Below are 25,754 nucleotides of genomic sequence, written 5' to 3' on the forward strand. Positions count from 1 at the left end.
GTGTCATGCACTCAGCAGTAATTATTTTAGGCATGCAGCACTGGTATATGGGCTTCAAATAACATATTGTTCTGTGATAACACCAGTGGCGGCTGGTACCCTAAATATCTGGTGGGGCAAATACTGAAATGCCCATGGCTGTCTGAGGTGGTAGCAAGGTGTTCAAAACTGACTCCTCGCGCAAAATTATAAGGCTTAGATGCACCATAAGGTTAAATAAACCATAAGACCGCAAAGGGAATGGTTATTAGTTTTGCCTTGAGCTGGAAGTGTACATTTGTGTTCACTTCTTTAGTGCACTAAAAAGTGGAATAACGGTTCGCCGTCATGATGTACACAGCAAACATGCTCTGCATCTATACAGTATATGTACTACTTACTATCTTTACTGCACTCCCTGCCTCTTTTTGCCCAGCTTTACACCCACCCCATTGGCACATCATGCAGATTTCTAAGGTTTCCTAGGTCAATGGATAAGGTAATGTGCAACTAGTTTGTCCCATCTAGCATCTTCCGTTTGTATTTTGGAAGGTGTACACCTACATTTAAAATGAAACCACCAGGACTAACTGGGTGCATATTAAAACACTGCCTGCACACAGACCGAGAAAGCATAAGAGACATAAATATGTTGATTCTACCCTGACAGAAACTTCGACTGGGATTTCTGAGGCTATGCAAATGAGATGAGTGGGGAGTGATGGCATGGGTGAAGAATGGGTTGCTATTCTAGGAGTGATGTATTGGTGGCAGAAGGCACAAAACCAGGGGCGCACAGTAGTTTAGGGCAAACTGCGATAAGGTAGTGAGCAGGACAGGTACTGTGGCTAGAAGATAGGAAGGCTATGCCAGAGAAGATTATAAGCGGAGCAACTGTTTAGACAAGAATGTGTGTCAGTGGAAAAGGGTAAGTTGAGGGTAAGGGGCAGTGTAAGTTTACTGCATAATGCATAACTGGCTTTCCTTGTATTGCTGGCAGTGGGGAGAGTGTGTTGTGTCTATGCTCTTGGTAAGGTGGATGTACCATAGACATGGCAGGCTGTGGCAAAATACACTGTGCCATGAGTGAAAGACGCAGCTAAGCCGGTGAGATAGGCAGTTTGTAGTAAGCAGGCTTGGAACCGAATGATAAAAAGGTAAGTTTACTCAGTTATTATAGAGCCTGCACTGGAGGAGCCTATTGCTCTAACAAGCGTTCTCCAGTAACTGCAGCTGCTTTATACAAAATCCCTCTATCATTCCATCATGGAACATCATGCCCTCACAGGTAACGGTCATAGGCTATCAGTGTCAGGGTACAGAACAGCACAGAACGCTACATTATTATTTCCTTCTCATAAAAATGAACTACCATTCTGATACATAAATAGATTTCTTAACTTTGCATACAACGAAAAAACCATAATACAATCTATAAAAATGATATAGAACATCCAAAATTATAACAATTTGAATATATTTATTTTTATGCAAAATTAAAAACGTAGTCTAAACGTATACAATTTATTAAAGACAGATACAGTAACAAACAAGAATATTATACAACAATGTATGTGAAAGTGAACATATTGTTGAAATACCACATTAGTTACTTACCGTTTGAACCTTTAATGTTACCTGAACCTTTAACAATACCTGATGGGCAACATCTGTTGTCGACTGCTTCTACGCATGCACATCACTGTCAATCAATCCATTGGGGTTGTACAAATAATTATTGTCATGTTATTTACCCTCATTTCCATTAGAACTTGAATTAGTATTGGAACCTACATTGGTATTTTTGTTCATGTTTACCACTTTCCCAACATTCCACCAATTACGCTTACTGACCCTAATAGCATTTCCACACACCTTATTGATGATCAATGGTTTAGAATGTTTCATTCCCCCATTCTATGTATGGACACAAATCTAGATGTGTATTTTATTACCTAATTTAAAGTGATAAGAAACAGCTCTCTTTCTGGAGTCAAAGAATTTCCTTTGAATGTGTTGGATCTCTTGAACATATTTACTCACCTTACTATCAATATCTTCCAGCACATCATGTTTTACCCATTTTAACATCCATCCAGGGCATATTTTAGTGGATGGTGGTCTTCCCCTACACAATTCAAATAGTGAAACTCTTTTGGACGAATGAGGTGGTGTGCGATAGAACCATAACAGAGAGCATAGTACATAACATGTTAACTGGCAATAGCCCATTGTACATATTCACCTAGCACCCTGTACATGCGCTCGACTAATCCATTTGTTGTGGGTGGTAGAGTGGGCTTCTAAGATGTTTTATGCCTCCCTTTTGCAAAAATCCCTTTAACTCTTGATGGAAACCCTTCCCGTAAAAACACATCTTTCAAGAAATAAATAACATTTGGTGACATGAGATCTCCCATGAAGCGATCGTCTGGCCATTTCGAATTTTAATCTATTAAAACTGTTGAATTTATCTAGAAGAAGATTGTAAGGCATTGAAATGACTCACAAGGTCAATTCCTACCTTACCCCATGGCTTTGAGGGTAATTCAATAGGTTGCGAAGGTGACCTTCTAGTCTTGAGACCCTTCTCGCAACTTTTACACAGCACATAAAAATCCTCATGCTCAAAATGTTTCATGTACTCTATGTTTTGTAACTGTTCTGCCCAGATAGCTCTCATGTACACCACACAAAACTCTCTTAATCAAACTGTCTGGAGGAGCCAATTTTTCACACCACATTGGAATTCCATCCTCAACAGTTCAGTGGACACTTTCATAAATGTATGAAAAATTGGTGGGGTATATGTTTCTCTTTAGGCCACCCTTTCTTTACAAAATCCATCCTTTGTACCAAAGATGCATCTTTGTACAGATGTTCTCTCCATATAGCCGCCGTAATAGCACACACATTCTGTATGTCAAAAGCTGCTATGAAACAATTTTCCTGTTCATCCTCTTCAGTGGTTATCTGTATTTACTTCTTCAATTGTCGATCTGGATAAATAATCTGCTCTGATGTTTTTGTTACCTGTAAGATATAAAACCTCAAAGTCATACTGTAACAACTTTGTGGATAATCCATAAATCCCTGGAATTTGTGGTCTTTAACCTTAGCTTCTGACAAAATGGAAACCAATGTGTTGTAATATCTATCAATCAATCAATCAATACATTTATAAAGCGCACTACATACCTGTGAGGGTCTCAAGGCGCTGGGGAAAAAGAGGGGGGTGCTGCTACTGCTCGAAGAGCCAGGTCTTGAGGTGTCTTCTGAAGGTGAGCAGGTCCTGGATCTGTCTTAGGTCGGACGGGAGCATATTTCAGGTCTTGGCGGCGAGGTGGGAAAAAGATCTGCAGCCGGAGGATTTGCGTCGGATATGGGGGATAGAGGCGAAAGCGAGGTTGGAAAAGCGGAGTTGTTGGGTGGGGGTGTAGAAGCTGAGTCTGTTGTTAAGGTAGGCTGTTCCGGTTTTATGGAGTGCTTTGTGTGCGTGGGTGAGGAGTTTGAAGGTGATCCTCTTGTCGACGGGGAGCCAGTGCAGGTCTCTCAGGTGGGGGGTGATGTGGCTGCGGCGGGGAATGTTGAGGATGAGTCGGGTGGAGGCGTTTTGGATGCGTTGGAGGCGTTGCAGGTGTTTGGACAGGATGCCTGTGTAGAGTACGTTTCCGTAGTCGAGCCTGCTGCTGACGAGGGCCTGTGTTATTGTTTTTCTTGTTTCAGTCAGGATCCATTTGTAGATCCTGCGAAGCATGCAGAGGGTGTTGTAGCAGGAGGAGGAGATGGCATTGACCTGCTTTGACATGGAGAGGGATGAGTCGAGGATGAAGCCAAGGATGCGTGCGTGGTCAGTTGGTGTTGGTGGGGTTCCCAGCGAGGCTGGCCACCACGAGTCATCCCAAGCGGAGGGGGTGGGCCCAAGGATGAGGACCTCCGTTTTGTCTGAGTTCAGTTTCAGCCGGCTGCCTCTCATCCAGCCGGCGACGGCCTTCATGCCCTCGTGGAGGTTGGTTTTGGCGGTGTGTGGGTCCTTGGTGAGGGAGAGGATGAGTTGGGTGTTGTCAGCGTAGGATATGATGCTGAGGTTGTGTTGGCAGGCCACTTGTGCGAGGGGGGCCATGTAGATGTTGAATCGCGTCGGGCTGAGCCCTGGGGTATGCCGCAGATGATGTTTGTGGCTTCGGATTGGAAAGGGGGAGGCGGACTCTCTGGGTTCTGCCAGAGAGGAAGGATGTGGTCCAGTCAAGGGCTTTCTCTTGAATCCCTGCTTCGTGGAGGCGGATTTTCAGAGTGTGGTGGCAGACTGTGTCGAAGGCGGCTGATAGGTCTAGGAGGATGAGGGCTGATGTTTCTCCATTGTCGAGTTGGCTTCTGATGTCATCTGTGGCGGCAAGGAGAGCGGTCTCGGTGCTGTGGTTCCGTCTGAATCCGGATTGGGAGGGGTCGAGGATGTTGTTGTCTTCGAGGTATCGGGTGAGTTTTGTGTTGACGATTTTCTCAATGACCTTCGGCGGGAATGGGAGCAGGGAGATGGGCCGGAAGTTCTTAAGGTCTCTGGGGTCCGCCTTTGGTTTTTTGAGTAGAGCGTTGATTTCTGCGTGTTTCCAGCTCTCCGGAAATCTTGCTGTTTCGAAGGAGATGTTGATGACCTTCTGTAGGTGTGGTGCGATGGCTGTGTCTGCTTTGTTACATATGTGGTGAAATTTCCAAATGGTCCACCAACAGGCCAATAATTCCTTTTCAATAACCCAAAAGTTTGTTTCTGTATCTCTGAAAACTCTAGAAGCAAATCTCAATGTGTTCTTCATCTCGTCTTTTACTTGTATCAGAACATCATCTAGACCAAAACGGCTTGCAGTTACTGTGATTGTAAATTGCAGATTTGGATCATAGGGTTTCAAAATCCGTGACCGCCACCATTTGAGATTTGATCCACTGAAAAGCTTCTTGACACATTTTGTTCCATACAAAAGTAGTCTTTTTCTTTCACATATGGTTCAAATGTTTTTCTTTTGATGCATAATCAGATATGAATCATGAATAAAACTCACAGAGACCAATAAAAGACTTGAGTCCAGTTTGGTTGATTGGTAGTGAAGCATCAGTGATGGCTTGTACTGACCCAGACCTTGGCTCTATACCCTGCTGAGATATTACATGACCCAAATATTCCACTTTTTATCTCAGGAACTGACCTTTCTCAGCTCTCACCACTACTCCTTTTTCCGTCCGTCATAATGGTCAATACTTTTGTTAAAATATTGACATGCTCTTCTGTTGTTGCTCCATAAATCAAAACATCATCCTGAAATACAGCCACACCTTGAGCATGCTTGAACATTTGACACATTTTCCTCTGAAAAACAGCACAACCAATGTCATACCAAGTGGTATTCTGCAATATTGAAATGTGCCAATGGGTAATGCAAAAGCCTTAAGTTCTCTTCAGAATGTATCAAGAACAACCTGATGATAGGCTGCTGCCAAAACAAGCTTCAAAAACCATTTAGACCAACCTATGATGTTCAACAATTCAGTGATTATTGGGAGAGGATGCAAATCTATCGAAATATGTTTATTGAGGCTTTGTGAGTCAACACTTACTCTAAAATCACTGTTTTTTTCCAAGCCACAACCAAAGGTGACAACCACAAAGAGAACCTAATTGGTTCAATAATCTCCTTCTCACACAAGTAAGCAAGTTCCTTTTTCAAATTTTCCCTCATGCTAAACGGCACACTTGTTAATTTATGTTTAACTGGAATAGCATTATCTTTGATTCTGATCTGGTAGGAGAAACCCTTAGTATTGCCCAATCGCTTACTGAACACAATAGGAAATTGTTTTGCTAGACCTTCTGTGAACTCACTAGATTCAACTACAGATACTTTGTACCTGGTCTTAGCACAATGTGGAGCAATGCTTGGTGAAACCAACCTAATATACACAATCTTTTGATCACAACATACACCTTGCCTAGAATTTTTCTATCCCTGAACTTCAATATAGCCCCAAAAATCCCTGCCAGCTCAATCTTCTGCCCTTTTTATGAAACTGGTGACCTGTTCAGAAGTTCAAGTGGCCTGTTATCCCACAATTCTTTATACTTTTCCTGGGTTATCATCATTCAGCACCTTGAGAACCTCACAGGTGGGTAGTGCGCTTTACAAATTCCTGATTGATTGATTGAATGATTGATCATGATCCTGGCCCATGAAACAACCAATAATTTCACTATTTTGTCACCTATTCCTATTTCAACATATGGATCCCCACATGTGGCAGAATCGCTGCTTACCACTGAATCATCCGTAACCCTATTACCATTTCCTTGAGGTCATCTTCTATTTTGTCTACGTTGTCTGACACATTAGCCACACCTACAGTATTCACACTCAAGCGATTGTTTCAAAAAATTATTGTTAGTTCATTTACCACTTTGACAAACCTTGGCAAAATGTCCAATCTTGTTGCACACTATGCACATTAAATTTTTCGAAGGACATGGGTTGTTCTTCTTCGTGTGTGTTGGGTTCACACACCTAAACATGTTTGGTTGTTTGAAAAATGACCTACTGTCACCACTGTTTAGACTGACTTCTCTTCTATATTTTCACCACCCTTTTGCTTTCTAGTGACTTGTTTTCTAGTTCCTAAACGGATGCCTTACATGTTTGAATACTTTTAGCCATTCTTATGGTTTCCTCAAGTGATGGATTCCCTAGCGAAAGTAATTTCTGTTCTATCGATTTATCTGTACACTTACAAATAAACTGATCTCTAACACATTAATTGGTAAATGATTCAAACTGACAATCAGCAACCAGCTTCCCGAGTGCTGAAATGTACGTGTCAACATATAACCACCAGGCTGGGTAGAACATCAAGGCCCGTATTTATACTTTTTGACGCTAAACTGCGCTAACGCAGTTTAGCGTCAAAAAGTTTAGCGCCGGCTAACGCCATTCTGAAGCGCCATGCGGGCGCCGTATTTATTGAATGGCGTTAGCCGGCGCTAGCAGACCGGCGCTGCCTGGTGTGCGTGGAAAAAAACCACGTACACCAGGCAGCGCCGGCGTTGGGGAAAATGGCGTTAGGGCGTCTTAAAATGGGGCAAGTCAGGTTGAGGCAAAAAAATCGCCTCCACCCAATTTGCGCCATTTTTAACGACGCCCAGACGCCATTTACATGACTCCTGTCTTAGTAAAGACAGGAGTCATGCCCCCTTGCCCAATGGCCATGCCCAGGGGACTTATGTCCCCTGGGCATGGTCATTGGGCATTGTGGCATGTAGGGGGGCACAAATCAGGCCCCCCTATGCCAAAAAAATGTATTTAAAAATAACAAAATTATACTTACCTGAACTTACCTGAATGTCCCTGGGATGGGTCCCTCCATCCTTGGGTGTCCTCCTGGGGTGGACAAGGGTGGCAGGGGGGGTCCCTGGGGGCATGGAAGGGCAGCTGTGGGCTCATTTTGAGCCCACAGGTCCCTTAACGCCTGCCCTGACCCAGGTGTTAAAAAGAGGCGCAAATGCAGGGTTTTTTGCCCCGCCCACTCCCGGGCGTGATTTTTGCCCGGGAGTATAAATATGACGCATTTGCGTCGCAGTCATTTTTTTAGACGGGAACGCCTACCTTGCATCTCATTAACGCAAGGAAGGCGTTCACGCAAAAAAATGACGCTCATTCCTCATACTTTGGCGCTAGACGCGTCTAACGCCAAAGTATAAATATGGCGTTAGATTTGCGCCGAATTTGCGTCGAAAAAAACGATGCAAATTCGGCGCAAACGGAGTATAAATATGCCCCCAAATCTCAACTCTAATTTTTTTACCGTTTCCCTCTACTCATCTGTTTCTTCATCTTTAGTAAGTAGAATTGGAGGAAGATACTTAAACACAGACCTACCCTCAAAACCAAATGAATGGATAAAAATGCCTTTACTTTGGGATGAAAACGTGATGTCTTAATAGCCCCTAAAAATATTTCAAATGTATCCTACCAATTTTTCTATGAGATAGGTGGATTTCTAGCTGCTTCTAAAGATGGAGGTGGTGGAGAAACTGATTGCAAAGTGAATTACTGCCTTACTCTAAAATAACAGTATAACTTAGCAAATCTCCACCTATCGGTGCATAGTACGTCAATATAAACTTCCTATTTTAAAAGAAAAGAACTCTCTTAACACATTAAACTCTTCCAAAGAATTAGGTGTGCATATCACCGTGTGCTAATACTTTCAATGCATAACAGTAATACTAGTGTTTCTGTTGCCAGTTTGTACTTGTCCATGCTGTGCGATGTGCACATCACCAATATGTATCAATAAATATATATAACTATATATTTTATTGTGTATTGTGCAGATACCGAAGCAGTTTTAAAGCTCCTTTTTCTGAATAGTTAGGTGTCCATATCACCGATATGCACGCTTTTCAAGTTTACTAGTGAGAATAATAAGGTGTGCATATCACCGACATGCACGTTTAAAAAAATTACTGATGTGCACATCATGTATGCCTCTCCTGCATGACATGTGTGACTTCATCCGTGAAGTACTAGGGTGTGGGCGCAGATGCTGTTAAATCTGTGTGATGTTCCAAAACACACAACAAACTACAATGCAATGTACCTTTTGCTAAAGACGTAAGCTGGACAGCTATTTATGTTTATTTGAAAAACACTGTGCAAAATGGTGGCACAGAACCTCCTCCAGTGTCGCTCTATAAAAAAGAGCTAGCAGACATGCTAGTTACCTGAAACGCCAACCAATGCTTACAACTAGATTTCCCAAAATGGCAGTAGGCCTGCGCCTCTAACATCCCTTTACATGAATGTTCACAGGCATGCTAATAGGCAGGAATACTAACCAACTCTTACAGATGAGATTCCAAAATAGCGGAAACTATGTGTCATGCATGCAATCTTTCTTGACAACACCTATAAGTCTGCAATGCATACACACTGACCACTTAATTTTTCTAATTTCTGTATACGTCTGTCTTGGCTGCACTCTGGCAACACCATCAGCTGACTGCCTCCAGGAACAGTCATGGATGAAAGTATCTTCCTCGAGACGCTGGACGTTCACTTTTTGACGAGGTAGGCTATTTCACGCCGGTTCTATAGTCTCTGCTTGCTCCTTGCCGCCAATATACTTGTATTAAGCATGCTTCAAACCGGATGAGAAAAAGGTACGTTTATTCAAGTTTATTGGTGGACCCAAAACCAATCATTAAGTAGACCCCTTTAGCACTTGACTCTAAGAGTAGGGAAACCGAACAGTCTAGGGCAGAGGTCTCCAAACTTTTTAATGCCGCGCCCCCCTAGTTGAAAAATAAAAATCATTGCCCCCCCCTCAGTTTTTCACAATTATTTTATAAACATGGCAATGTTTAAATATGTCTAAACCTATTTAAACATTGCAGTTAAGTACTGTTACCTTTTTAAAACTGCAATAACGCAATAACATGCTTCTGCTTAAAACAAAGGCCTGTTATCTGTATAATATTTATTTTGGCCAGAGTCTGGGGCCCCCCCTGGGATCACTTGAGGCCCCCCTAGGGGGGCCCGCCCCCCAGTTTGAAGACCTCTGGTCTAGGGCATACTCAAGATAGACTCAGCACACAACTGAAATAAAGTGACAAACAATAACTCCAGACTGAAACTGACTACAGTTTCCAGCTTGTACTTTAGTTGTAAGCAAAAATAGAAGTACTTTAATTTTATCGAACATAGGTGCACAAGTGGTTACAGAGATGGCGGTTGTTGGGGCTTGCTGCTTGGGTCTTCCTCAGGCCAATCTTAAACTCCCCTGCCAAACAAGCAGGTGCTCGCCCTGCATTGCAGCAGTACAGTTCCTCTGGTATCCATAAGCTTTTCTCAACACTTGGAGCTTTCTTCAAAGTTCAGCTGCATTGATGGTGCAGTTGTCACAGGATTTTGATACTTTCTGGTGCTAGACCACTAATGATATTTCTATTTGGCATGAATTCTCAGTCACCTTCAACCATAGGTGTCAATGTCACGTCTACCAGAGAGCTACTTCTAGGCATCAGGGTCTTTGGACTTCGCTTCCAGTCCTTTGATCTAGGTCATGCCGTGTGTCATTGTGTTGGCATTTCCTTGCCTCACATTAGCTCCTTACAAGCTGTACTACTTCTAAGTAGTGTTTTCTTTGTGTAACGCAACCTCCAATGTCCTTTTTCAACAGTCCATAAGCTCTCTTCCTTGAAGAAGGATGGAGACAGCCCCTCCCATTGAGTTTAGCAAGTTTGCACCAAGTTATTGGCCCCAAACCTGTCCAGGGGAATCGGTGGGCAGTGTGCCAACTTGGGAGCTCAACAGATCTCCCAGTCACCACTGCTATGGGACGCCAAGCTTCGAGTCAACAAATCTTGGTACACTGACTGGAAGCTTCTGCTTCATCTTTATATCCAATGTACCAACAGTTCTTGTGTATCCAGTAGTTCAGTTTTCTGGCCAGGTTGGCATTTTTGGGGAATTCTACACAGACTGCTTCAGCCATGGACTTTGTGACTAATATGAGCTGGAAGTCAGGGGGAGCTGGAGTTTCCTCTCAAGAGCTACCCCACACAAGAGAACAGAGTGGAGGAGGATGCCCCAACTAACGATATGTTAAACTGTGGCAGGGTAACCTCTCCTACGGAACAATGGGTCAGGAAGGGGCAGGGTAAACTCCCTAACTCCAAAACGACCCTCTGTTGGTTTTCCTAATTCCTGCACTACACTGCACTGTTTGGCCTACTGGAAGAGATTCCCTGGATTGCTTTTAGGTGACATTGTACAATATACATTTGTGTCTGGGCTGTCCCTCCAGATCTCTATTTTAGGTACTATACAGAGTATGCCTGAAACAAGATTGAACCCGCTGTTTCTGTGGTCACATCACTGTGTCACTCTCCTTATGCGTTTTTCACACATAAGCATAGCACCCACATGCCTGTAGTACATGCACATGCACAAGCAGCCTCAATTCAGCTTATGAATGGGGAGACGACCGGTGCATTTCACTTCTACCCACTTGTTGAATGATGGTATGGGCCCCACTGTTGATGCTCCCTAATTAGAAATGTTGCTTACCTGTTTTCTTTTTGATGTTTCTGTTTTTATATCACATTCATTGCATCTTCTGCACCTTGTATTGGTGCCTTTTGTTGACAACAACGTGCATCACATGAAGCATGCATCTGTTACATATGACTATAATGTGTATTGTGTCTGTATATGGAATGTAATCAATAAAAAGCTTTTTTTAATGAATGGGCAGGTTATAGGGACTGGCTCAACAATTTTAAATGAGCGAGAGGCCAGCATGCTTCTTTCTCAATGTAAGCAACCAGAAAAAGGGCTGCCCTTGCACTTTAATCATTTCACTGCCAGCACCGTCAGCCCTCTATAGCCCATTAAGATTACATTAGTCACTCTCCTAGGAAAAGGAAGCACATTTCCTGTGCCATCCGACCACAGAGCACCACTGTGGGCCTTATTCCACTTCAAGGAAAGGCCTTAGTGCACAGGCATGATTGTCATATGTGTTGCGGCAGAGTCAAAAAGACTAGTGTTTGGTATGGGGACATCAAGTCAGTGCTTGTGGAGCAGAAAGCACTGCATCTGTCCCTGGAAGAGAGCCTGGTGGCCCAAGAAGGTCATTCCATCTTGTCCTGAGCCAGCCTACTAAATCAATTCTTAAGGCATCAACATTTTTAGAGGCTCAAACCGAACAAATGATATACAATCATAAAAAACATTCATGGACAGCATTAAAAAAAATGTCAGGCCACTACTTGGATCTTTAGCTTAAAAAAGTCGGTTTTGTCCCTTATGTATGGGGGGAAGAACTTGTTTTGAGAGAGCTCCTTTTTGTTGTAATGGAGTTTTTACAAGTACAATGGAGTTTTTATGTGAGCAGTTTTTTATGTATTGTACATATATTAAAATATATGTGAAATGGTTATTGCTCATATATCATTGTTTAATAATGACACATCAGTATATTTACCATCAAAAGCGTATGACATAGTTGAAAGCCTAGACTAGGTACATGCAAGTTAAGAAACATGCTGCATGCAAGTTTAAGGTATCATTGGTAAGCATAATAGAAGTATCTGCTTCTGTAACCATTATGATAGTTTATTAATCTTGCAATTGTTCTTAACTTTTGAGATTAAATTTATGTTATGTCATCAGGGTGATGGTCACATAATGTAATTTCCTGGGATAACATTGGATCCTATGATGTCACTTACTGTAATGATACTGGGGTCAAAGCATGTGTGATGTCACTGCCACCTCCCTTTGGTTTTTGGTGAATCAACGTCCATGGACATGTGATGGAAAGTAAAGATCAACATCCTATTCTCTGTATCCTTCTTGAGAGGTTCCTTCGCGTGAGTCAAAAATGTGTTGGGCAAGAAATAGCAGTTTGCAACATCTAGGTCCTGAGCCAAAAGGTATTCTAGGCAGTACCAGCAAATACCATCCACAGAAATTACTTTAAGCAGGTCCGGAGAGAATTATGAATTGAACTGCAACTGACCCTTTCTATTAAGTCAGTCAAATCCTCACAATAAGAGCCCTCTTACAGAGTAGTAAAGAGAGTGTGAAAGTCCTTAATCAAAGACTGGGCAGTGTACAAAGCATACGTCTGAGCACGGACGGAGAATGCTGCTTCATTTTAAGTGAATTGTCAACCCCTGTAGTTTAAAAAAGCAGACAGGTCCATCAGTATTTATGTAATCCATGTAATGGTATAGTATTACATGCCCACTAATAAACAGTATTGAAGATAACCGAAAATGAAAAGAAAAAGAAAGGAACTATACCAACAAAAATGTTACTAGATAGCATGCTGATTACATATTTGATATTTCTTGACTTGAACGAAAGAACGTGCAATTAGAACAGATTGTGATCGATCGTTTTAATTATCGATCGTTAATGATGCTAATCTTTAGTTTAAAAGCGAGATCCGAGATGTGTGCCACATGGCTTCTACAATGCCATGCTGCACGTTTACATCCCGAGGCCCGGGCGAAGTCCGAGGGCTTAAAACAGGGAGGAGCGGCCGCTCCTCCGTTATATTGAAGAAGCAGTGTGCTCTTCCCGTCCAGTATTTGCGTGGCAACAAGGGCGGCCTATAATCATTATGTGCGTGCTCCAGATCTGACAATGCGGGTCTGAATTAGTTAAGCAAACTGACAGTTACCTTTCCTTTATTTTAACTAAACGAAATATATCGGCGATCTGTACGTTTAACTGGGTTTGACAACCTACTCTAGTAATACCGTGATGAACTTAAATTTGAATAGATGACAAGGAATAAATATATGGGCACAGATTTATTAACGTTTTTCATTGCCCTTGCACCTTGCAAGGGAGCAAAGGCCGATGCAAAACCTAGAATGAGATCTATTATCCCCTGCAAGGCCACCTTGCAAGGCCATGTGTAGCTTGGCAAACCTGACACGATGCAAGGCAGCGCAAGTTGCTGCCTTGCATTCGCTAAACTAAAATCACAAATGTGCCACCTGACCAGTGAGTAGACTCAACAGCAGGCACAAGATAGAATGTACTGGACTGAATGTACGCATCATCATAACAGTCTTTATAGTTCCATTACACAACAAGGTGTGACACATTCCAAGGTTTTCCCAGCCTTCATTTAATCTTTTCTTCTATTACTGTCCTTTCAGTATAGCTGGGTGGGCGGGGTAGATGAAACACCTTGTAGAACACATTGTTTGAAAGCATTGTGGAATGCTTTGGAACCAAGCCCTGGGCCCCTAAATTTGCCCTTAAATCAGCACAAGGAAAGCTGATGAGAGGCTGGAACTGAGGAAGCAGTGCCAACAAGATGAGGGGAAGGGGGCGTGGCTTGACCGGCCAAGTTGGCGGTCGTAAACTAGAGAAGCTCCAGGATGAAGCCCTGATAATCGGTCATTATTCCAACGGTAGATGGGAGGCAGGGCAGAGCAGAGGCAGCATCGGCTGTGGCGGAACAATGGAGACTGAGCTGCTGACACCTGGGCATAGAGGAAGTGGAATACTGCTGCGACGAGGGAGCAGTGGCGCTGCCTGGGCCCATGCGGCAGAGAGGGAGAACGCAGGGGACGTGTTGGACGGCCCGTACGAGGCTGTGCAGACCTAATTTCACCCTGGCTGAGCCCTGCGTTTGGTGGTCACCCACCAGAGGAGCAGGAGAAAGTGAGGCCAGGGCCTAGTGGGTCCGGAGAAACCCCCTTGCCCTGGTGCAGGCATAGTGCTGTGGGACGTGCTCCCCCCCTTTGAACACTGATGACGGGGCAGGCCCCCAGGAACTGGGTGGCAGACCGGGCCAACCTGGGCCGCGGCAACGGCGTCCGCTGCTTTGGAGGCCCTTGACTGTAGGAAGTGGCTCCTGAAGGGAAGAGCCTGTGGATGAGACAGCCGAGGGGGAGTGGCTGTCGTGCTGCTGTACCCCTGGACCCTTATGTGGCACACCCAAGCAGACCCCGCATTGCTGAGCCTTGAGGCCCTTGGGGCTGGTACTTGTTGGCCTTCCGTGCCGCGCCTTGACATCTGGGAACTTATCCTTACCTGGCCCTCTCCACCCCCTGATTGGCTGCTCCGCTGGTGATGAGCCCCAGGGGATGAAGGGGCTGAAGGGGAAACATGAGAGGCCTTGGATAGGCCACACTAGGAGGCTCCACTGTCAGGAAACAGCAACACAAGAAACAAGACACCTGGCATGAAGTTGCGACTGCTGAAGAGGGGGGCTGGTCGTGCTGCTGCACACTCTAAGGGTCACCTGGTGCATGCAAGGGGGCCCCCGCGCCTCTGGCTCTTCATGCCGCGAGGCTTGTTCTCCCACCTGAGTGTAGCTGCAGCAAGAAATCGCACAATGGATCACCCGCAGCTGAACAGGCGCAGCTGATTGACAGACAGACCATTCAGGGGTTGTAGAGATTAAGAGCCTAGTGAATTAGGCCTGCTCTGCTGCCTTCTTGCACACTTGGTTTTGTAAATTGAGATAGCCAGAACCCATCTGCCGCCAAAATGGGTTGCCTCCAATCTGAGACGGGGAATGACCCGCAGGCATCCACACCTGAAACCTTGCCCTCCAATAGCCATAAGCTGGATGTGGTACTTGCAGCGGTGTAACGCATTGGCACAGAACTTGACCAGACACGAGCCTCACTGGAGAGTAAAATTGATAAGGTGACAAGTGACCTTAATCTGCTGCATGCAGTCCATCCTAAACTAGTTGACAAGACTCGCTTATTGGTAGTTGCTTTGAGTGACCTTACCTCCAAGACTAGCCAGATGTCTGCCTCGTTAAGGGAATTAGTCACTAGAGTGGAAGTGTTGGAGCATTGGGCGGAAGATGTAGAGGGGCGTACCAGAAGAAACAACATTTGTGTGGTTGGCAGAGGAGGATGACTCTATTTCCTATGTTGAGAAATGGGTTTGCAAGCTGGTCCTAGCAGAGACGCTTACGCAATTCTTCTCAGTTGAGCGAGCGCTCTGCATCCCGACAAGACCCCGGCCGCTGGGTGCAGACCCACGGCCATTCATGTTTCGTGTGTTACTGACAGAGACACCATATTACAAGTAGTTTGGTCCCTCCCGGCCCTCCAAGTAGACAACGCTAAAGTGATAATGTTCCCGGACTACACCATTGCTGGACAAAAATGGAGGGGTACTTTCTTATCCGTGAAACATAACTTGCAAGCACTTGGCCTGACATACTCCCTCCTTTTGCCCGCCCAGCTGCAAGTCATAGACCAGGGGATGGCACACTTTTTTGACACTCCAGAGGCCATATGGGAGTGGCTAGAGTCGACTGGGATGGTCAATCAGACGGAGTTGACACCAAAAAAGAAGGAGCAGTGGAATCCAAGGCCTCTTAGACGTAGGACCCAACGGCATCATAAAATGCGCAGCTGGACCTTGCTCCAGACTTAGAACAGACCATTTAGGAGCAACGTTGTGCACTGCAGACTGCTGCAGCTAACAGAGAACCAACGACCACTTCAGACACCTAAAATGAAATCAATGACTCTGATGCTGAAGACAACTCTTTTGGTGGAAACCTTTCAGAGAATGGTTCTATGACCCTTCCGAGTGTGACTCCCCAGACGGCTGATGACATGATATGAACCTGTAAAGGCGTAATGTATTAGCCACTCTGACATGTGTTGCCACTGTAGGTTGTTTGATCAGGCTGCACTGGGTGACCTGTGAGGTAGCTGCAGGTTGTGCTGTGCGCGTGCCTAGTCTCAGTCTGCATCAGTGATGTACTGGGGGCACTGCTGCAGAGTGTATTGGTTGAGATAAAACCCCCACTTGCCTATTTTTGTCTGTGGGTACCTTCTTTTCCTGCATTCATTATGCCAAGCAGGCAAGTTAGATGGTTTGGGCACACAGCAGATGTCCCTCTGCTCAGATGGTATTCCTCTGTTTCGTTTTAGTGACTATTGTTTGTTTGATGATGCACTTTTTGGTTATTGGCTGGAGTACAGATCCCTGCTGCACCCCTACCCCTGATGGCTTTCTGACCTGCTCAGTAATGCTAACCACCTCAGAGAAAGGTGAGCTTAAGGACTCTCTTCCAGTCATCCATCTATGAGTCCAGTTAACGTCCTCACATGGAATGTGACGGGTATACACATGCCGGCACACAGGTACTCAATCTACTCCTACCTTAGGAGGCATATGATCCACATAGCATTATTACAAGAAACACACCTAACACAGGCAGAGGGCACCTGATTCTAGCGGCGCTGACAGGGGCAATTGTCTGCATACGCCAGAGGGGCTCTGGTTTGGGTTAGATTGGGTACCCTGTTTGTGGCGGAGGAGTGGGGGGCAGACGCTGGGAGTCAGTATGTGTTTGTGCAGGGGCGCTTGGACGGCGTTATTGTTGGGGTCAGTTTATGTACCGAACACAGATCAAGCCCCCTTCCACTGCGATCTATCTGGAGTCCTCTCCGGTTGGAGTAGTCTTCTGTGGGTCGTGGGAGGAGACTTTCACAGTGTTTTGGACCCGGACTTTGATCGTTCCCTCCCACCATTACCCACCACACCCATGGTAGTGGCGGCATGCTCACTGCTGGAATGGCTCCAACGCTGGCGCTTGGTGGATTCGTGGCATCACTGCAATGCTGAGGCAAGAGTCTATGCATTCTTTTAAACCGTGCACCATCTGCATGTGCGGCATGACAGAATACTTTGCTCAGATGACCTATGTTCTGCGGTGCTACAGACAGATTACCTTGGCAGAACTCACTATGACCACAGTCCCCAGCTCCTACAAATGGGGTGGGACGCATCCGTACCTGCCGTCCCCACCTGGCGGCTGTGGCCGGAGATGCAGGAGGATGCACCCTTCATTGCTTCGCCTGGGCTGATTGAATGGTATGCATTTAAGGCCTCCATACGAGGTCACAGCCTGAGCACACAATGGAGCATGCGTAAGTCCATAGCACATAACTTGACTCGGGTGGAGAAAGCTTTGTTGCAGCATGAAAAAAACGCTGTCCAAAACTCACTAGGTTCACGCACCCTTGCTAACAAGAGGGCAGAGCATCTATCCCTGGTGGAGAGGATGCACTGTCTTAATTACGCAGCTCATTCGGCACGCATGTGGCAGCTGATAAATCGGGCAGATAATCAGCCTGGTTCATCCACCAGGAACAGGAGCACACTCCTATTTTGGAGCTGCGATCGGGGACCTGTGATATGCTCTACACCCAAGGAGAAATACATTACAAACTGACGCACTACCATACAGCCCTATAGCAATCAAAAACGCAGGCAAGACCTGAAGCTCTTCTGGAATTCTTTTCCTCACTCCACTGCCCTGCCTCACAGAAGAGCAGCGGGAGGAACTGGATGAACCGTTAACTTTAGCAGAAATACAACACAGTGTGCGCGCATTGGCTACTGGCAAAACCCAGGCCCTGACAGCCTCCCATCAGAGTTTTATAAAACAGACTCCTCTATCATTGCGCCTCGCCTGCTATGGCTGTTTGAAGAAACACTGTAGGCGACATCACTGAAGGCATCCCAATAGGAAGCACTGTTGATATCCCTCCCTAAACCCGGCAAGAACCCCGCAACGGGGGGGGTCGTATAGGCCCCTGGCGATAGAACCATTGGTGGCAGAATCGCGCTGGCTGGGGGGGCTTGGAGTATTCCTCTAGGGGATGGCAACAATGTTGTGTCCTTCTACACTGATGATCTCCTCCTGTATTTTAGAGACATCTCTAGTTTCCCAGGGGAAGTTGCAGAAATACTGCAACGTTTTGCCGCACTGTGGGGATAATGGGTCAAATGGACAAAGTCCTGCATCTTCCCTTTTAACTCCGACTTGGCAGACCCCAGCTTCATTCTATCATGGGTCCTAATTCCCTGGCAGCCCAGGTCAATTTGATACTTGGGCGTTGATGTCTATCACGCGGCGGAGGACCTATCTGATGGAAATCTTAAACGGGTGGTGACATCTATCCGTACACATATGACTTTCTGGCAAACGTTGTCGGTTTCTGTGATGGGTGAGTGGCGCTCCTGAACATGGTATTCCTTCCCCAGCTGATTTACTAATTCTCCAACTTACCTTTGAAAATCCTGGCTAAATTCTTCAGGGAACTGGAATCCAGAATTAGAGAATTTATCTGGAATAAAAGCCTCTGTAGAGTGGCATGGACAAAAATGTACTCGCCACTGGAAAAGGGTGGCCTGGCGATACCAAACATGGAGCAGTACTATTTAGCCTCCCAGCTGCAGAGTGCGGCCAGGTGGCTTTCTGGACTCTGGGGCAGTTCTTACTGTATAACTCCCTGGTGGCATCGCTGTCCTGGTGGTGGGGGGACATTTCCACACAACTGCCAAAGCATTTCTTAGTGCAGCATATGCACATTATGGGGGAAGGTAGACATTTAGTACTTCGGCTTTCAGAGGCGCTGCAGATTCACACGACTGACACCTGCGCCACGCTGCGAGCTGCTTGGGAGGGTGAGCTGGCCAGACCCTGCACAGATAAGGAGTGGGAAGCTGCCCTGAAAAGCCACAATGAACCTCAATATTGTACAAACTATCAGGATATACCCTGGATTATGCATATAGGGTAATCTTTATTTCATCTGGGGTCTGAGAGATCTTTGAGATTTTCTAATGGAGGTAACTCCAATTACTATGTCGGCTTTGAAAGAAAGGTTTTATTGCACGCAATGGGAAGATGGCATGCACAAATGTTACCCCGGATCATTAATAGACAAATGTTTAGATCATGAATGCACTTTATGCCTTGAGCCATTTCTAGATCATTTAACGTCAGCATTTTTTCATAACTCTTTATACCAAATTCAGATATGGATTTTTATCACTAATAGTGTTCTGTATGAACTGGTGTAGCCTAAAAACTGGAATTGGCATTTGCCTGGTATGTGGACATGTGCCTGAAAGGGTTCTGCACTTCCTTTTTTAGCGATGCTTATAATACCCCACACAAAAATGGGATTTTGCCAATTTGTCAGCAGCTAGGAGTCATGCAACATCTAGAGGCCTTAGGAGTCCTAAGTTCATGTACTGACTAAGTAATACTACACAATGTAGCAAAATTCCTGACATCTGCGTGGATCATTCATAAAAACATCTGTGCACATTGAGCTGATAATGACAATGCACTTTGATGTTCTTTTAGATGTAGCTGATGAAATTTGATGACATCTATGAAACTGATTTTATTGTTTTTCTCGTACAGTTTGAAATGATGCTGCGTTTATCCTATTTATTTTTTCTCTCAGTTATATTAATTGAATATCTGAAATAAACAATAAAAATCAAATGAATACACCAAACAGCCAATAGCATTTATCTCACTTGATAAACACACAGTGTAAATGAGAGTCCTGGTACTTTGAGTGGACTAGTGCCTCTTTCAGCTGCTGACACAGTTTCTCACACCTTTATGGTCCAGTTGGTTTGGGAACCTGGTCTTAATGGGCTCAGATTCAGATTATACCTTTTCTCTTATGTAATCATACTCTTTCAACAGTTCACTCTGGGTCTCACCCACAAGTCGCTCTCTTTCCAGAATAGAGGCTAGCACCTATTTGGGGGCCATCCAGGTCCTCTGGTACATGCTCACTCACCCACTTCAGGTATGCAAGTGATTCACACTCTGCTTGGCTTCTTTAGCAGTCCCCTCAGATGATGTGGCTGCAGTCAGGGAAAGCTGCGCAGGGGAATGCTTGGTCCTCCTTTCAGCTGGTCTTGCAGGTGCAAGTTGCAGCCCCGCTCTGGCTGGTTAGGTATGGATCAGTGCAACCTTGCCCTGTCAAACTCAAGCAGTTGACAAGGCCTTGCTTCAGGTTTCACATGTCAGGTGTGGGGCATGGCTTAAGGCACAAAACTGCCTTGTTTGAATGGTGACTCTGGGTCATGATGTGAAGTAGGTTAGTGCAGCCTGCCTCTGTCACAACTCAGGAACAGAGGCTTAGGGCATGTCAACACTTCACAGATGAGCACAGGGACTCAGGTCAAGACACATTCTTGGGTAGTTGAAGTTCAAAAGCTCAGGTGACACCTCACTTCTCAGACCGGTATAGCAGCGTTGGTCACACTGCGATCTTCATATCAGTGAAAGCAGCTCAGGTTATACCACAACATTCTCAATTCCCTCCAGAATTAAACAGGAGAGTTTTGGGTCATCTGCACCAAGGCACACAGACCCATAACACCAGACACATGCTACATTTTGCTGTTCCAGGACATTTACTACTCCTTCAGAGACAGAAGGCTCTTCCTCTCTCTTAGTGGGAAGCCTGGCTTTGTGGTACTTCAGAACAGGTTATTAGCTCTTGCTGAAAGGAGTGATGTCCCCATACCTCTAGGAAGCTGGATATCAGGCAGACCCTAGCAGACCCCAGCTCTGGTTGCAAATCATTGAGAACTTGAATCCGGAACAAGAAATGAGTCAGTGGTTCTGACTTTTATAGTCAAAGCAAATAGGAGATGTGCATTCAGTGTCTTCACTTTGAGAACTAATTTTGAATGCTTCCACTTTAAAACTTTCTCTCCAGATACAGGCTCTGTGTACACAGCGGGATAGTGTCTCTCTTCGAGCACATAGACACAAAAGCCTATATTTAAGAAAAAGTGGCTCATCGAAGCTGATGCACCACTTTTGCTACGCACCACCCTACCGGCAACTAACAACAACATGGTTGTGCCATATTTATAATATGGTGCACCATGGCGGTTGTTAGCACAATAGCATTAAAAATGTTGACGTTATTGCAGTGCTTTGCTACACTAGCATCAAAAACCTTGACTCTAATGTACCAAAGTGCAAGGAGGGCCATAGCTTTCTGTGGGAGCGTCATTTTAACACCTGCTCTGAGCAGGTGCTAAAAATGGTGCCAGAAATGGTGCAGTGACATCTGTTAAATTTCACTGTGCCATTTTGCGGGCCTCCAAGCGCATGAATGCCCCCCTTGCATACATTATGCTTGAAACAGGCATAATGTGTCTCAAGTGTTTACAAAGTGGTGCAATGCATGAATTGTGCCAAGTTGTAAATATGGCGTGTGGAAAAGCCACTTTAGTGCCACCTCACCTTAAAAAATGATGCTACAATGGCGCTTATGTTTTCCCCAAAGTGTTGTGGGCTTTCTTCACCTGTCTGTCATTAACCACAATGAAGAGCGAGCAGGGAAAAGACAACAGCTGGTTCACCTAAGGGGTCCCTTTCAGCTTGAACAACAGAAACTGCTGGCCTACCCTTCACTATCACCATCTCCCAAATGACAGTGCCTTAGGGGACTAATCAGCAGCTCCTCTCAGTGAAAGGCCTAATCAAATTTCTAGATAAGCAAGCCTTCTACCCTCAAATTCCAAGTGAGTATTCAGGTCTTCTCCCTCTATATACAGGAATATCAGCAATGTTCTTCTACTGTCTGGGAAAAAACCTCACCTCCATCTTCTACACAAGGCATGCTTAGGGTATCCAAAATGCAGTGGCACCTGGTGACATTTGGAAGTGGTAGAGCATAAAAGTTGGGTATGGCTTTTATGTAGCGAGTGAAGCGAGCAAGCTTAATGGGCAAACATGGGTGAGTTCTCTTAAGAAAAATTTGAAAAAAGATTGACAAATGGTGCATTTGAAAGCAAATGAACTTACTGAGAAAGCAATGTTTATAAAGCAGTGGGAACATATAGTCTTGAAATACTAAACACATTAAAACCTGCCCCATATCTCACTGCATTAATACTTTCAGCAGTTGCTTTAAAGAAAAGTGTACAGTGTGACAACTTCAGGCCTTTTAAAGTGTGTGCTTGCCCAGTGTCTTGCACTGTATGCAGCATTTTCTTTGGAAGAAAATGCTCTAACCAGGCATTAGGAAGCACCTACAGCTGCTAGCTGCAATCAATCATACAGAAATATGTTCAGACAGGTCTTTAAGTGGGATGAAAAAGTGGGGGCTCTAAAAAGGAACCTGTAAAATACATTTCTGTGATTCCTGTGGTGTGCTACCCGGCCTGTATTTTGGTTTCTCTCTGAGATGTTATTGTATCCAGAAATATAACACAACACCTGGCATGCACCTAAAACCTGTCAGTACTATTGGCTTTGTCTATGGTTGTTAGTTGTTTAAATGAGTAACAACAATGATTAGTTATAAACAATTAACATTGGAAATGTTTAAATTCTGAAATTGTGAGACTGTGAATTAAATATTATTAAGGCCTATGGAAGGAGTATGTCCTTCAGTTATGTATGTGTTACATTAGATATGTATGCCCTTTTTGCTCTTCACATCTCATCCATCTGCACACTTTCAACCTCCTCTCTTTCCTCCTCAGCACCTTCTTTTCCCTCTCCCCTGAATGCACTCCCTCGGATCTCCCTCATCTTACCACTCCAAACATACACTGTACTCATTCACATTTAAGCACTTTATTTCATTTTGCTTTTGCCTTAAAGATATTTTGACCTCTACACACCCCTTCACACACATTTACACTGAATTTCATTTGCAACTGGAATACAGGACCACTGTTCTGTATGCTCTGCAGAGGGACCAACCAACTGTCAGGCACTTTGCTTTGTCTCTATCCTCAGCACTAGAACTCTCAATCAATGCCCATCATAAACACCTGGAAAGTATGCACTATACAAGAGTAATACAATGCACAGAAATACAGCATGACAAAACAGCTAACTCTCTTGGGGAATGCAACATTGAGTAAAACATGTCAAATAAGAGGAACTAAATGGCTGACACACATTACACACATTTTAACATTCATTCTTTGCATATCAATCCATGTTTGTGGCATTAACGTTAAGGGCAGGAACATAGGGCCAGTTTAAATGCCATACAGCAGATAACTGCCTTTACTGTAAGCACATATTTCTCCCCTTGTGCTTGATTCGAATATTTGGATCCATTTTGCAAGGGAGCAAGAACCCTTCTCATCTTTTGGAACAGTTTCACAAGGAACAAATACAGCAGCTCCACTTCTAAAGGAGACAGCGATCTGCAGCCAAGGCCTGGGGTGTCACATGGGGGTGGTTAGTGTGACAAGGGGTCTCAGTACAATACAAATAACACTAGATTAGCATTATAACACCATTAACGAAGACAAGGCACTAAATCACACATGCTTGCATCCACTCCTACTGTGTGACGAATGGCGAAAGGGTGGAATCTATGCCTGTTAATGACAGATGGCTGCCCTCACGCTGGGACAAAGACTCTGATGCTCAAAATCATGACACTAAAAGCGTCACTGGCTTATGGTGGATACAGCCCTAGAACACAATGGAAATGAAGGGCTTTAGAGCAGTAAGCCCTGCGTCATGCGCCACAGTGTAGAAAGTTGATTGACTTCCTGACCTCCATCTCGTGCTCCAAAGCAAGACGTAGAAAGCAGCCTGGGAGAGACAGCCCAAACTTAATTCATCGATTAGTTTAGAGATACAATCGTATCTCTAAACAAATTGATCTATTTAATATTTTTTATATGAATGTGTAGGAATTTCAGGGGGGCTCAGCAACTCAGCCCTGAAAGAGAAACCAACCCTGCCAAAATGGATCCCACAGGCCTCCATTACTCTGCTTCACTCATACATGCCTTGCATGTACCACACAGGCCACATACACAAACATGCACAACATACACTTGGGATATTAGTGCTAGACCTGGGTTAGGGCAAGGAAGTGTGACTTTACATGAGTGGGCCAATAGGCGTCTACTCCAGTGATACAGATAAAACGTCTACTCACAACTAGGGATTCCTAAATCATGGTATGCTGCCAACACTGCTCTTGGTATTAAATCCATGACAGTGATGGCATTCCACTATCTTTACAATGGGGGAAAACTTGGTACAACCCTCCAAGCGACAGCACAGGCCAAGGACCTCACTCTTGCCAAGGGACGGGCCTAGACCTTTGAGAACATACTAAATTAGTGTTAGGCAGGGTCAAAAATAAAAAAAAACAGGATGCATTAATGGCAAAAGATCACAACTGACCACAGTGCAGGGGACTCTTCCTGCCCAATATGAAGGTTCACCATCACCTAAAGATGTATGCAACAGCTTAACATGACGAACAATGCATAAATGTTTCCTGAGCTTGTTGGTCTGTTCTTCAGTTTCACAATAATGGGATAGAAATCATATTGACCAGATCCTTGCTATCACTTTCACTTTTATTATTCACTTGCAATTTAGGCCCTCATTGCGAGTAGCCCATTATTTTCTGAATCCTGTGCAAAGTCCTGCTTATACTGGGATTGGAATTACGGGTTTTGTGATAATTATCAAATCTCCTCAATATATCTCTTGGCAAATTTTGGCAGGTCAATCCTCACAAAATTTATTGAGGGAAAGTACCCTATAAACACCAGCGTAAGCAGATTTTGGTGTGGAAAATATCAAAGGAAAAATGTTATGCCAATTTAAAAGATATAACCTTGCAATAGCGAAAGTTGTAAACTTCTGATACCTGTAGTATTAGATTTTAAGAGGTGTGATAGCTGTCCCACTCCCCTCTCAGCTACTCCTGATGAGGGCTGTCAGAACCCCTTTCAGAGGGCCACGGGGCACACAGAGGCTTCTGGGCCAACCATGGGTGTTAAGGCCTTTTACTCCAAATGTCCCGGGCCCGACTTAGGCCCTCATTACAACCTTGGCGGTAAATGCTGTCTACCGCCGTGCTGACGGCCGCCAACATACCGTGACCGCAGCGGTATAACGATACGGGTTTTATGACCCACACTGAGAAATCCGCCACACAAGTCCACCAGACCAAAGGACAGTGATAAACTGGCCGTACCAAAACCCACACCGTTACGCCAACAGGAATACGCCCACAGTATCAGGACCCATGAATTGCTGCGGCGGTCTTTTAACTGCGGTAAACCATTGGCGGTACACAACGCCATGCTCAAAATACACACAGACTAACACAACTACACCACATTGGACAACTCAAATCACACACACCTGACACACATACACACACCACACCCACACCACTATAAAACACACACCCACATTACCCACAACCCTTCCTATGAAAAAAAGATAGCAAACAGAGAGAGACAAGCCAGGAGCACCCAGTCAATCAGAGTCACAAAACACCATCACCCATACACCATCCACGCACCTCTCACCACACACCCCAACACATCACCCCACACACCCTCACACATACCACTCACACCACATCCATGGCACCCCAAAGACAGCCC

General features: G+C 44.7%; 1 protein-coding gene across 1 annotated transcript in view; it reads left to right on the forward strand.

Annotated features, from left to right (window-relative positions):
- The window catches only part of NEU4 (neuraminidase 4), a 229,866-nt gene that overhangs the window by 167,114 nt on the left and 36,998 nt on the right, over positions 1–25,754 (forward strand). The window contains exon 5 of the mRNA XM_069213615.1: positions 148–150. Within this exon, the coding sequence (XP_069069716.1) occupies positions 148–150 (3 nt within the window). The remainder of the gene's footprint in view (positions 1–147; positions 151–25,754) is intronic.

This window comes from Pleurodeles waltl, chromosome 11 (assembly GCF_031143425.1).
Source record: "Pleurodeles waltl isolate 20211129_DDA chromosome 11, aPleWal1.hap1.20221129, whole genome shotgun sequence".
Lineage (NCBI taxonomy): Eukaryota > Metazoa > Chordata > Amphibia > Caudata > Salamandridae > Pleurodeles > Pleurodeles waltl.